General features: G+C 36.6%; 1 protein-coding gene across 1 annotated transcript in view; it reads left to right on the forward strand.

Annotated features, from left to right (window-relative positions):
• pns (pinstripe) overlaps positions 1–14,222 on the forward strand; it is a 508,843-nt gene that overhangs the window by 310,050 nt on the left and 184,571 nt on the right. Inside the window, exons 15-17 of the mRNA XM_067136728.2 lie at positions 10,565–10,733; positions 13,595–13,723; positions 13,904–14,025. Coding sequence (XP_066992829.2) covers positions 10,565–10,733; positions 13,595–13,723; positions 13,904–14,025 — 420 coding nt within the window. The remainder of the gene's footprint in view (positions 1–10,564; positions 10,734–13,594; positions 13,724–13,903; positions 14,026–14,222) is intronic.

Consider the following 14,222-nt stretch of genomic DNA (forward strand, 5'->3'; position numbering starts at 1 on the left):
TCCGTGTGGACGATGAGTTTGTGATTTTGGTTGGAGACCTTTTATTATTCTCTTCGACTTTGACATCTGGCTTGAGCTTATGTTCTGTTAAAATGGTTTAACGCTAATGCTGTGCATTTCATTTTTGCTTTTTCTGGGCGATATAAATATGTTATGTAGCGTGTGTGTTGTGGTTTGGTGTTTATGATGTTGATTGAGTGAGCCTGACCTATATTGCGGCGACCCAAGTTTTTGATCTGTGTTTTCGGATCAAGCTCACGAGCCTTTGATTTACTCTTGTCATGCTGTTACGAGTCTTATCGTAACATGTCTTGACTATATTTATTCTACCATGCATATTTGGTCTCTGCGTCTGTGTGTATATGTTGGTGTTGCGTGATTGCTGAATCTGTGTTATTTTTCAGTATCTTATGGATGTTGTTTTATTAATAATATTTATTCATTTTATCTTACTATTATTCTCGGCTGTATCTGCCTGTTCATTTGCCTATTTTCTGGATTTTACTCTCAATTCTATTTATTTAATTGAAGACATGTTTATTTACTTTTGTAACTATGGCTACTCCTTTAATCTCCTCGTGTTCCTTGTTTGTTCCTTTTCTGCCAGGTTTGCTTCTCTGGCATTTGATTTCTGGGGGATACAGTCTCCTTGAATATTGCTGGGATTTGTGTTTTCTTTGAAAATGAATTGTTTTTAAGTTTTGTCTTATCTGATGCGAAGATTTTATTCTTTTTGGGTAAAAGCTGTTTCTTTCACCTGTTATTAATGTCTTACCCTTGGGAAAGAAATGCTTGGCATTGAATCTTAATTATCACTGTCAGAAAAAAGAGAAAGGTATTGAATACAATTGTATCACTTTTCACTATGCTTCTGTTGCGTCTGTATAAAAGTTAATGAGATTGAATTTTATGACTCAAAAGACTCTGTTATGATTGTGACATTCTGAAGGACTATGTATGTGAGTGTCCGTTCCCCTTTGTATCTCCCTCTTTTGCTTTTGTGCCCACATTTTAATCTATTTGCCTAGTTTATGTTAATAAACTTTGTTTTATCTTTCTAATCAATCTGTTTTGAGTACATGCCTATTTTTACTCCATTTCTCTAGTTTAAGAGGCGCGAATTCAGCTCCTGGCAGTTTCTAGCGAGTTTCAACCAGTCCACGGAAGTTAGGTAGTTGGGGGTTTAGGAAGCAGTGGTGAAGATGGAAAGGACAACAAAATAGTTTGCTTTTTTAAAACATTGAGTGCAGTTTGAGAACAAATAATAAACTTAGCAACATCACACAATACCTGCACAGAGCCATGCTATAAGAATTTCTGGGAAAGCTAATGAGTGCAGGTGGTGAGAGAGTCATCTGCCGACCTCTACTAAGCATAGAAGTTGGCAAAGCACGTCTGTGCCAAGTACTGGCCACAAGCATTGCCATCTCCTCACTGTCACCACAGTTTGAGTGGGCTGTATCATCAAAACTACACCCCGTAGGATTTTGAAACAAATTGTGTGATGTTTCTTTTTCAGAGAAATTTCATGTACCTTTGGTTTGCTGTGCCATTTACATTACACTCTGCATATTTTAAATGAATGTAATAGTGCATAGTGAACAATCTGGTGAAAAATGAGAGTACCATTTCATCAATAGAACAACAGTCAATAAATTTCAAACATTTTGACATTGTCAGAACTGTTTTAGGTGTAGTCAGTGAAGTTTATTTTCTGAGGACATGGAGCCAAGTCTTTGCAAAACACAAAGATTTCTTACAGTTTGCCTCTCACAAGACAAAAAATGAAAGAGACATAATGTCTATTAATTCAATATATCTTATTCTCTTATAAGCATAAAGTGATCATGAAAATGATTGCAAATATGTACCTAGGAGACCAAGGGATGTAGCTGCAAGGGTAAGAGAAGTAAAAATAGAATTTCAGACTGAATGTTGAAAAGCATAAGCCTAGAATGTAATGTGCAGTATGAAATGTAGGGTGCAGTATGTATATATTGTAATGTAATAAAATTGTATTTATGATGAGTTGCTTGTAATCATAGTATAGAAAGGCAGCATTAAATTGTTACATGGAAGGTATTACCCCTTGCATACTACATTGACAGGCTAAAATGTACTTTTGTTACATAAGTAAATACAGGGTGTAACAATAAGAAGAAGTTATGTTACATGGACGTGGGTCCAGAAACACTCTATTTCCATGTTTGAACTCATTTTCTACAACTCTACATAGTACATTAATCATGGGGAAATGCACAGGAACAGAACATACCAGCATACCACTCAAATCTCTTTCTTACACAAAATGTTCAAAATGCCTTCTGTAAGCATTGATATATGTATCGGCCCATTGTCACATTAAATTCTGGATGCACTGGTGGCAGTTTGGTGCATGTTAACGGAGGGCATTTTGAACATTTCATGTAGGAAAGAGTTTCATGTGGTATGCTGGTACATTCTGTTCCTGTGTATTTCCTGTGATAAATTTACTGGGTGGAGTTGCGGAAAATGAATTCTAATGTGGAAATAAAGTGTTTCCAGACACATGTCCATATAACATTTTCTTCTTCTACATGTGCGGAATGTGTCCTGAAAGTCTGGCCATACCTTATTGTTAGACCCTGTATTTACTTTTGTAACAAAAGTACATTTTAGCCTGTCATGTAGTGTACACTCTTAGAAATATGTAAAGAACATAACACTTCATCATCACTGCATAATGGACATCAGCATTCAAGAATTACACCCTGTTTCAAACTTGAATACTGTATTTGTTTGTCTAAATTCTTGTGTTGTTCAGGAAAATTTAGTTTTGACCTGGATGGTCATGGTTCAAAAAATGCCCAGTGCATGAGATATTTTTGAAATGAAAAGTAACAATACAATTTTATTGGATCAAAGAACATTGCTATATGTGAGGAACTCTCTGAAAGAAATGGTCATGTATGTTTTTAAATAAAGCTATAATTAAAAAGAAACCACTTCACCCTTTGTGAAAATCAAACAACGGCTGCTAATTTCAGATGACTACCAGCCATAAGACATAGGCTGCACGGTTGATAGGTAACTTTGTCTGGCCACTTATCTATACCTTACTTCGCAGCCTGCATGGTTGCTAGGGTTATACTTCTGCCATACATTTTGCTATTTGTTTTACGTCGCACCGACACAGATAGGTCTTATGGCGACGATGGGATAGGAAAGGCCTAGGAATGGGAAGGAAGTGGCCGTGGAATTAATTAAGGTACCACCTTCAGGGCTGCCAACAGTGGGGTTCGAGCCCACTACCTCCCAGATGCAAGCTCACAGCTGCGCGCTCTTAACCACATGGCCAACTTGCCTGGTACATTTTGTGATGCTGACTTCTGTAACACATATTTTTAGATGACCTCCAGTCATAAAACATATTTATGTCAAAACTGTATCAGTTTGGTAATATGAATAAGCCCCCTTCACCCCCCCCCCCCCAAAAAAACCACACACATGCACGCACGCGCGCGCACACACACACACACACACACACACACACACACACACACACACACACCCACCCCAGAGTGTAGGAAGAATGCTATCCAGTAATCACAGGCTGCATGTGAAAACAATATTCCCTTCCTCACACTGTCATTGAAAAGTAAAAAATCTGAGACCAAGCAGAATGATGGTGAAGACCATAATTATGTCAGTTGGGAAACATTTTGGTCTCAAGATTCTACTCCAAACTGTCCAATCAAGGGACTGCAATGTTGGTCCATTATTCCACCCACTCAGTGCGTTGCACTTCGCAGAAAATTTCGCTGCATCACTTGCTCCACAAAAACGAACACAACTGAAACAACTGTACATTACGCTGCTTTCCTCTAGTTGATATTGAATGAAAATTATGAGTTAAAGAGTTCATTCTTATCCTCATTTTAATTGTCTTGTTCCTCTTTATCACTACCAGAGATTATTAGACGACTTTTTCCTGTACCCTGTACATTGTATACTCATTTCCATAGGTATTCATCTTTTTCTCGTAGATGTCGAATATACATTTTGACTGCCATATGATTAATGATTTGCATAATTAGTATGAGTATTGTAATGGTTGTCATAGTACATATGTATTCAGAATTGTATCATATGAGATGGCTTTCTTATTTTCACAGATTCTTTAGGCCTGTAAGAAATGTCTGTAGGATTGTAGATTAGTTGCACTTGCTTACATATGTAGGTGTAATTCACAGCACCACAATCAAAGTTTCTTAGAACCTTGAACTTTTGACTTAAATTGTTGGTATTCCTTAGTTTGTATGTGTGTGACTGGTTGTGTGTAAATAAAATTGTTTAAGTTGTGGAGTGTCTTGTCATGTGGATCATGTAATCTGTATTTAACATGCTTGCTCACATTTCACTTCTGTACATATTTCAAGTTAGTTTACACTAGTTTAATTGGAGATACTTGCATTTCAGTTCATTTTTCATTCTGAAATTGTGTATATTGTATTTATATATATGAGGCAGTTGTGTATGCACTCTGATACTGAATAATCCCCAATGACAGTGGAATTTAAATTAATGCAAACAATTTAAGTATATTCTTCTAAATATTGTAAAAGTTCATACAAAAATATGTTGGTTTAAATTCCAAACTAGATATTATTAACATGTATAGATCATGAACAAACAGTATAACTGAAGAGTGGCAGGGCAAAGTGATTGAAGTGCCTAAGGGATATTTTGAGGAAAAATTTAACAACAACAACAACAACAAAAACCTGTCTGCCAGTACATGTTCAAAGAAATTATTACTTCTTATAAACTGTTTATTCTCTTAAAAACTTCCGTTATCACCAAATAAAAAAGAGAATGTGAAAAAACAAATTAAGCTTTTATAAGCACATTACTTTAGAAATGATCCCAAGTCCTTAGGGTCTTCGAAGGAAAGATTCAAGTCAAGTAGGTATAGTGTAAAGATGTAAATAAATCTGCTCAGTTACTGTTGGACACTTGGAATATCTTCAGAAAACCTTTTGAACTCAAACATTGAGTGCCAGTGTCAGAATAATTTGAAAACAATTTTTTAATGGTTAAGCTAAAATCTTGATGAGATTGACATTTTTTGCCTGGTTTAAACACTGTATTGTCCTCTGCTGCCTCTCCCTTTAAGATGCACCAGCAGCCTTCAGGAAATGAACAGTTTGTGAAGCTCTGTTTGATAAAACTAACATGAAGGGGAGGGAACAGCTAAACTACAATGAATGAGAAGCAAACAACAAATCTGTTAAGAGTAGGTTTGTTGCACCTCTTTGCAGATGTTTAAATTGGCACAAAATGAATCCAAATTGGAAAATCTATACAAGTTGCAAAGGGTCAAATGCCTAGCCAAAACATTGTCAAACTGTTCGTTTTTGTGAGTTCACCTTTGTCAAGTAGGTGAGGAAGCACCCCCTTCAACAATTGGCAGGGCGATATTTGTATATATGAGACAATTGTGTACGCACTCTGATACTGAAAAATCCCCAATGACAGTGGGATTAAAATTAATGCAAACAGAAATTGAATTGAGTAAGAAAAGCCTACCTAATTCCCTCCAAAATATATTAGCATGAAACAATCAACAACACTCAGACACCTAATGACATGACTGGTTGGAGGGAATCGATCACAGTACCCAAACAAACACATAAGATCAAGAAATAACATACAACAAACTTACACATATCTAAAATACAACAAGCAAAAGTCCGACTCATTGGCTGAATGGTCAGCGTCCTGGCCTTCGGTTCACAGGGTCCCGGGTTCGATTCCCAGCCGGGTCGGGGATTTTAACCTTCATTGGTTAATTCCAGTGGCCCGGGAGCTGGCTGTTTGTGCTGTCCCCAACATCCCTGCAACTCACACAGCACACATAACACTATCCTCCACGACAATAACACGCAGTTACCTATACATGGCAGATGCCGCCTACCCTCACTGGAGGGTCTGCCTTACAAGGGCTGCCTATACATGGCAGATGCCGCCCACCCTCACCGGAGGGTCTGCCTTACAAGGGCTGCACTCAGCTAGAAATAGCCACACGAAATTATTATATTAACAAGCAATATACCACATTTGATGAAGACACTAAACATTCACCTGGAACATGGATGCATAGCCAACCCTCCCACATGAGGCAGGATTTAAACACATGATCTTCTGGTCACACACGTTCGGAGCAGCTGAAATTCCTTAGCTACCTATTTCTTCTGTAATTTGATAGGGCGTAATAGACTCATCTTCACATTTACCTTGGCTGAAAATTTCATAAATGAGTTCTGCTTCCTATCCTATTAACAGTATTACTGTGTGTTGTCAGAACTAAAATTCCGCTCAGCTGGGCTTTATAATCAGTGGAAAGGTAGCTCCCTCCTACTCATCCTTCCTCTCTCGTCTTACTCTAAGTGGGTCACCAGGATGCCATAAATCTCTCTCGGCTGACCATACACTTGGCCTTCACGGCACTTCTCCATGCCTTCATAATTACTGCCACCTTTTAATAACTCTCATTGGCCTCCTGAAGAAATCTTTCACTCTTATTTTTCTCATTGAATTCTCTTGAACTCTGATTATTCATGGTGGTCTTTTGTATTCTCTGTGATATCAGTTTTTTCCTCATATTTCCTCATAATCCACAGCTGCGAGTTCTTATTTCCAACACACACATATTATATCCTCCACAAAGTTAAGCACATCTACTTAAAAATACTCTGTCGCTAATATGGATTAAATTCAAAGGACTCCTTATTTGCCTGGGGAAAATTTATCTGATTTCACAAAGTGAATCCCTAGTTATTATTTGGTAGACATGGATTCGAATCCTGTTGATTGTTCTTTACTCAAATTAAACACAATACTATGTACTTCAATCCATGTTAAGAAAGGAGTGTCATCCTAATCAATCTATCCAGACATTATTACTCAACACTCTTGTGCAGTTTAGAAGATAATGTGTTATATTTACACAAGAAAAACCTTCAAAAATATCTCAAATACTAAATTGTATGGTTCTTTGAGTCCCAACCGTGACGCTTCAACAAACAAGTAAGATCTGCTAAATTAACATTACATCCCTTTTTTATAATGGAAATACCCAAAGGAATAAGATTATAAATTAAATAAAAACCGAAAGATGTATGAAAAACATTAAAATATTTACCTATTGGTTTTCCTCTCAATTCATGTCAGAAAATGACATATAAGTGTGCTTAGTTTCTTTACATTTTAAGTTATGTACACTATTTACATGGATTGATTAAGAAAAGTAAGTCAAGAATGAATGAATAAATAAATAAATTGTTACCACAAAATGCTGTCAGTTGTGAACACTATTTTATTTACAAATTATATATACATATTCTACACATACGTACTAATAAACTGCCATCTTGGACACTTGATTACTATGCTCTTGAACAAAACACTTTTACGAAGAATAAGAATAAGACTGTCACAGTAGCATGTCAACGTACTACCAATCACAACACAGATTCACATACTCAATTAACGACTTGCACTCACAACTCTTGTTAAACAACTCCTCTTAACCCTCAAGACTGCCTCTTTATATACGTTGTCTGGACAGGCTTCTAGAAGAATATGACACAACATGTTTTCTCGTAATTTCGAGAGTCTCCAATTACTTATTTACAATGAATAGAATTTTCTGTAACTCTCTAGTTCCAAAGATACGTTGTTCTGGACTATTACCGTGTGTTGCACAACATTACAGTGGATTTATACATCACATATACAGGTAATAATAAGTCATATTAACAGCAGATGTTTCATGACATAACCTCACAAATAATACGATCATTATTTATACCAAATGAAGTCCAGGCATAACTACATAAATAATGAAAATAATAGATGTAAACAACTTCATAGCCATACATCACAAGTAATAATAATAATAATAAAAATAATAATAATAATTGAGCTCCATATTTCCATTATTTACCCATGGGTTAGAGAACTGTTTCCAAGTGATACTAGTCCATTACACTTGCATCAAGTGCTACTACATAAGGCTCATATGAATTAACAGGCTACTTATCGTCATGTGTGGCAGTTTGAACCTCCACAGGTCCACCATTGGAATTTACACTTCCATGTCCTTGGTCCTGGATCCTATGGGAAGTTGGTTCATGGTTGCCATTATAGCCTCTGTACTGGTGTAGCAGTTCCTGGATTCCCCTGTCACACACAGTCACAGTTAATGAGATTATCAGTATATCACTACTTTATGTAACTGTGCACTGTTTAAAACTGTCCGCCAAGTTCACAATCACCGTTCCCTTCTGCCTATATTTATTACTTGAACTCTCCAAATAATGAGTTCATAGCTCTTCCTACCATTAGCAAACCTGGTCCATTCAATAACCTCATGGAATTATATAATTTACCTTGTCTCTCCTCGCAAATCTTTCTCACTCTTTCACTATTGAAAGTTATTGAACTGTGTACTCTTAACACTCGCGGCATACCGCATCTTATTAAGGCTCATCTACCTATGTTCTTAAAAGGCAAGCTAATCCGCACATTGCCACATACTGTCGGCTTCAGAACTGTGGAAAAACAATTTTTGAGATGAACACTATCCTAACTTATATAGGAAATATCCCATCATGGCCCCTGGCTCATGATACATCACTCCATTAATCTCGGTGATATCAATGTGGTAATGTGCCCTACAGGTGGGTAGCATATGCCAATGATTTTTTTATCGTTACCCACAAACAAACTGGTCATGCAATTAGCTGGAGTTATCTTCACGTCCCTTTCTCCTTTGAGACAGCTTTGGAGATCCCCTAGCTGGCATCTGGTGAACAGATGTTGGAGTGGAAATTTCCATGCCTAACAGTCTTTCCTACGGTGTCATTTATCTAAATCAATGATAATACAAGTCTCCTGGTAAAATTTATCCATTAATTACACCGATACACTGTGTGTCTTTATTTCTTTTATTAATGTCCAGATTAATAAGTGAATTTAATTTTTATGTTAAAATGAGATTTGGCAGGGCTGTAAACATCAATTCAGGATGTTGGTTCCCTGCTGTACTCGCTTCTGCAGCTAGGTCAAGTGGCCTGTGTTAGAATTCCTACTTTGTCTATTCCTCTCTTGTAAACTCATGCTGGTTCAATCTCTCCTGAGTGGAATTTTTTGCACGTCGCTATTTGTCTCCAACCTAGCACACAGACATGATGATAAAATATAAATTAATGCTGCTGGTTTGTACCTCTGGTTGGATACAGTATGTTTTTCCCAAGCTACTAGTTTACTACAAGTTGTAGAAAAAAAAAAGAGACCACAACAGGATCATTTTTGATCACTCAGATAGATAGATAGATAGATAGATAGATAGATAGATAGATAGATAGATAGATAGATAGATAGATATGATGATGATGATGATGATGATGATGATGATGATGATGATGATGATGATGATGATGATGATGATGATGATGATGATGCTTGTTGTTTAGAGGAACCTAACATCGAAGGTCGTCGGCCCAATAGATAGATAGATAGATAGATAGATAGATAGATAGATAGATGATTTATATTACTTGACACATGTCCATACCAGTACTGTAAATACACTAGTAACTTGAATTCTGAACTTAATTTCCATCTTACTATACTAAACTGATAGACCTGTAAATAAAATTGATACTAATTCCAAATTTGGAGGTGTTGATGTATTTTGATGAGGTGCTATTGAAATTAAAGAATACCTCCTCCTTCCTCATATCCAACACCTTGTATGATTGTGAAAGTCTTACAGTTGTAACAGCAGTCTTGACATCATCTACATAGTGTAGTTCGCAGTGGTTTGTGTGTTTCTCTATCAGAGCAAAGTCACGACCTGAATCAGAGAAACTGTGGCCTGAGGTGGGTAATTTGTGTTCAGTGGTGTCAAACCTACCATTACCCACCAAGTACATGTAAAAGGAACAAAAGCATCTTGGGCATTACCTTCTTATGCTTCACTGTTATGTACTTATTTCTTTTTATTTTAGCTTTACATTCCACTATTCTTCTTTCTTAGCAATATTTGTGTGAAGCAAGATTTTCACTACTTTGGTAAGCTTTCCCATCCATTTTAATGCCTAATAAGAACAGACATTTACTACACTAAACTGAGCACGCTACAGGCATCGGTAACTGCACGTTTCAACATTGGCGTATGTGGCATATAGATCGTTTATAGGTGCAATATAGTCGTGAACATAGCCACTAGTGTCATCTGGTGATATGCTTTAAAAATAGGAGGAGAAAGCTTCTGGACATACTAAGATCACTTAGCACAGCACTGGCATTGACATATCGATTACTTGAGATGGAAAAAAGTGGATTTAAAACATTTTGGCACTTAGACCACTTTGCCCCAATACTCTTAGATCGCATTCCAAGGGTTTTCATGTAATAAAATACTGCAACGCGTTAAACTATATAATTTTTCCATATTTATGTTTTAAATTTTATATGCTTGACTGAATTATAATTGCTGTAATCTACTTAATTATAGACTTGTCATCAATGGCCTTGGAGACGGATCTCCCTCCAGCAAACATTCGTGGAAGAGATAGACATAAATCCCCTGAGCAAAAATCGCCAGGAGAAAGGAAAAGTACCGGAGCAGGATTAGATCAACCTGTACTGAGACCATTGCCTGTTTCATTGACATTTGATATGAGGTATGCCTTCCTCTTCGTATTTCTAGAATGTTATTATTTCTTTTTTTCTTCGATTTAAGTTCGCAGATTAAATGCTTGCCTGGTGGCCATAATCATTAAGCGTCAAGTCTATATGGTCTGACACAGTGGTTTCACCCAATTCCCTCCTACTATCATAGATCACATCATTCATTTAACCTCATTAACTCTTCTGATGTGGTTGTTGTCAGGAAGGGAACCTGGTCGTTAGGCACACACAAGTTTGTAGATAAAATTTGATGGTTCTATAATGAATATATATGAAAACAAAGTACAATAGAAGCTTGATTTACCGCAGTTGTTGGGGGACATGCTTTACCAAGCATTATAGTTAACCGTGGCAAATGGAAAATGACCTATGGGGTTGTGGTGATCGTTGTTTCAAGAGAAAGTACAACTTGGCAACCATTCTTTATATAACACTAATCAGAGAGAAAAATGGAAGAGATCCGACACTTTGAAAAATGAAGGTATCAGCCAGAGAAAGACAAGGGCCACGAAGGGCATGAAATAGGCCTCAAATGCTTGTAACACCGTCAGGGTCAGAAAAGAGCAAGAGTTGACCAAGGGAGGTCGTATAGAATAGATGAAAGTGAAGAGCTTGGCACAAGTAAATGGTAGCAATGACAGGACTCAGCTAAGGGCTCCATAAACGCCAACCCACGGTCTCAAGTTAAGAGCCCCTGAGGCTGACTTATAGGGTGACAGAAAGTTGGGAAAAAATATAGGCTGCAGGAAAACACGATTTTATGAAAGACTGTTCCTAAAATACACACACATTCTACATTGCATTCTTTATATGATCGCTTAAATTCAATTTATCGTTTACAAAGTATGCTTTTCTTTTTTTTTGTAACATCACAGCACCTGCAACAAATTCAAGACTTAATTAGGAAATTGTCTGACAAAAGCTAAAAAACCAACACGGTCACTTGTTGTGTAAGCGTGGGTGCAGGCAAACAAGTTTTAAGTTTAGAGGCTGGGGAGAAGGTCATCTGTGTACATAAAAGCTTGTCCAGTTATTTATGTCCCATTATTTCTGTGACTAGACAGGCACCTAGTTTCTAATACCCCATCCAGTCATCCCTTGAAATTCTGTTTAGGGCGTGGAGTCTGTAACAGTTATACAGACACAGATATCTTTGTTTAGGTAAAATCATTAAATGTGCAAAGACATAGTATTCTCAAGAGGATCTTAAAAACATACTTCAGAAAAATATTGGAAAAAGTTAATGATTGCCTAAGGGGGAGGAGGTGAAAGAAGGGACTTAAAGACAGTTACTAACTATGAACGTAAAAAACTTATGAAAACTGTGATAGATTGTCATATTGTCCGTCTAAAATGTCTTTGTATACACTTGTACACCGTGATCAATAAAAACGAGATTAAAATGTGTCTTCTTATTGCACTGTCTTCTTGAAAAACTAATTAGCAGATCTCAAAATTGAATCGACTCGTAGTATTTCTTTGTAGAAAAGCAAAGGCTCGTGACAGCTAGAAGTGTGGGACCTTCTGTAATTGAATGGTTATTATGAAGTTGATATTTTGCAGTTGTGACCTGTAACCATGAAAAGGGAAGGGAAAAAGTAAGGCATGAATATTTGACTACTAACCTTTGACCTAAAGTGAACTTTGTGTCTAAACAGATCTTGACTTGCATCAAAATTAAGGTGTCCCACGATTCATTTGCCTGTCTTGGAGTGATCTCCCTATCTTATCTTGGGAAGACTATGTCTTTGCACACTTAATGTTTTTACCTAAACAAAGATATCTGTATCTGATGATGTTTATAATAAAACGAAACATGTACTTCTACTAATTTGTGAACTTGTTTAAGGCATACAACATATTGTATCGATAAGGTGGAACAGTAATTACTGTCAGTTTGTTAAATTACACTACTCTTTTGTCAGAAATCATCCAAACAAATCGTGCTGGTTTCCTTAGAATTTTTTTCAGTTATCGTATCAAGTAGTCCTTGTGAGCGTTCCATACACTGAAGTCATACTCTAACTGCGGTCTTACCAGAGACTTATACGCCCTCTCCTTTACATCCCTACTACAACCCCTAAATACTCTCATAACCATGTGAAGAGATTTGTAACTTTTCTTTTCCCATGATACTATCACCCCATCAACACAATAATTAAAACTGAGAGGACTTTTCCTCTTAGTGAAACTTACAACTTTACTTTTCATCCCATTTACATTCATAACATTGTCTTCTGTCCATCTCACAACATTGTTTAAGTCCCCCTGCAGTTGCTCACTATCCTGCAACTCATTTTCTACCCTATACAGCCTAACATCATCTGCAAATAGCCTTATTCTGTGATTACAGTCCTTTACTCATATCATTTATATATATATATATATATATATATATATATAAGAAAACATAAAGATCCAATAATACAGCCTTGTGGGATCCCCCTCTTAATCATTACAGGATGAGATAACACTTCACTTACTCTAATTCTCTGAGTTCTATTTTCTAGAAATGTAGCCACCTATTCAACCACTCTCTTGTCTAGTCCAAAGCCCTCATTTTTCTTCAGTAATCTTTCATGTTTGTCCTGTTATGTGTTCCTTCTAATGTTCCTATTTTTTGACCTCTTGTATTACCATTTTATAACTCCCACTACTCAATAGCTAAGTAGTAGTAGTACATTGGAATAGTTATCTTTCAAATTATTTTGAACTTTTTTATTTACTTTTAATGTGAAGATATGAATATACCGCATTATGTTTTATTTGTGTGTGTGTGTGTGCGTGTGCGTGCGCGCGCGTGTGCGTGCGCTTTCAATTTCATATACTCGGAAGTGTTGTTTTCCTCTTACAGAAATGTGCAGGCCATGTCTGATATAAAAACTCAGATTGGATACGCACGAGCATGGGTACGACTATCCCTTGAGAAGAAATTACTTTCTCGTCATCTTAGAACACTTCTGTCAGATAATGCTCTCTTAAGGTATGCAGATTACTCTTTCTGTATTGGTTTTAAAGATTGTATTATCTTCAGAAAACTAGGGTAGGGCTTAGCTTTCTGAAGGTTTATATTTTGTCCATATTGATCTCTACAAAGCTATTACTTCTTTGTTTCTTATGAAAAATTACTGATCTTGTCTTGTTTCTTTTTTTCCATTTGCAGAAGTCAGTACAAACGTTATGCATTCTTGCGTTGCGAGGATGAGAAGGAACAGTTCCTGTATCATTTGCTTACTCTCAATGCTGTGGATTATTTTTGTTTCACAAATACATATACTAATACAAGTAAGTATGTTACCTGAAAAAGAAAGTAGTAATGAAGATCAACAGGAAAACTGCTATGAAAAGGAATACAGTGTGATCTAAAAATCTGTGAGATTTCAATCTTGTAGCAATTCACACAAAATCATGTTTGAATAACATAGGACCAGCATTCAATTCAAAAATTGTGTGGATCAATTCCTAGCCATGACTCGCATAGT

This window comes from Anabrus simplex, chromosome 1, assembly GCF_040414725.1.
Source record: "Anabrus simplex isolate iqAnaSimp1 chromosome 1, ASM4041472v1, whole genome shotgun sequence".
Taxonomy (NCBI): domain Eukaryota; kingdom Metazoa; phylum Arthropoda; class Insecta; order Orthoptera; family Tettigoniidae; genus Anabrus; species Anabrus simplex.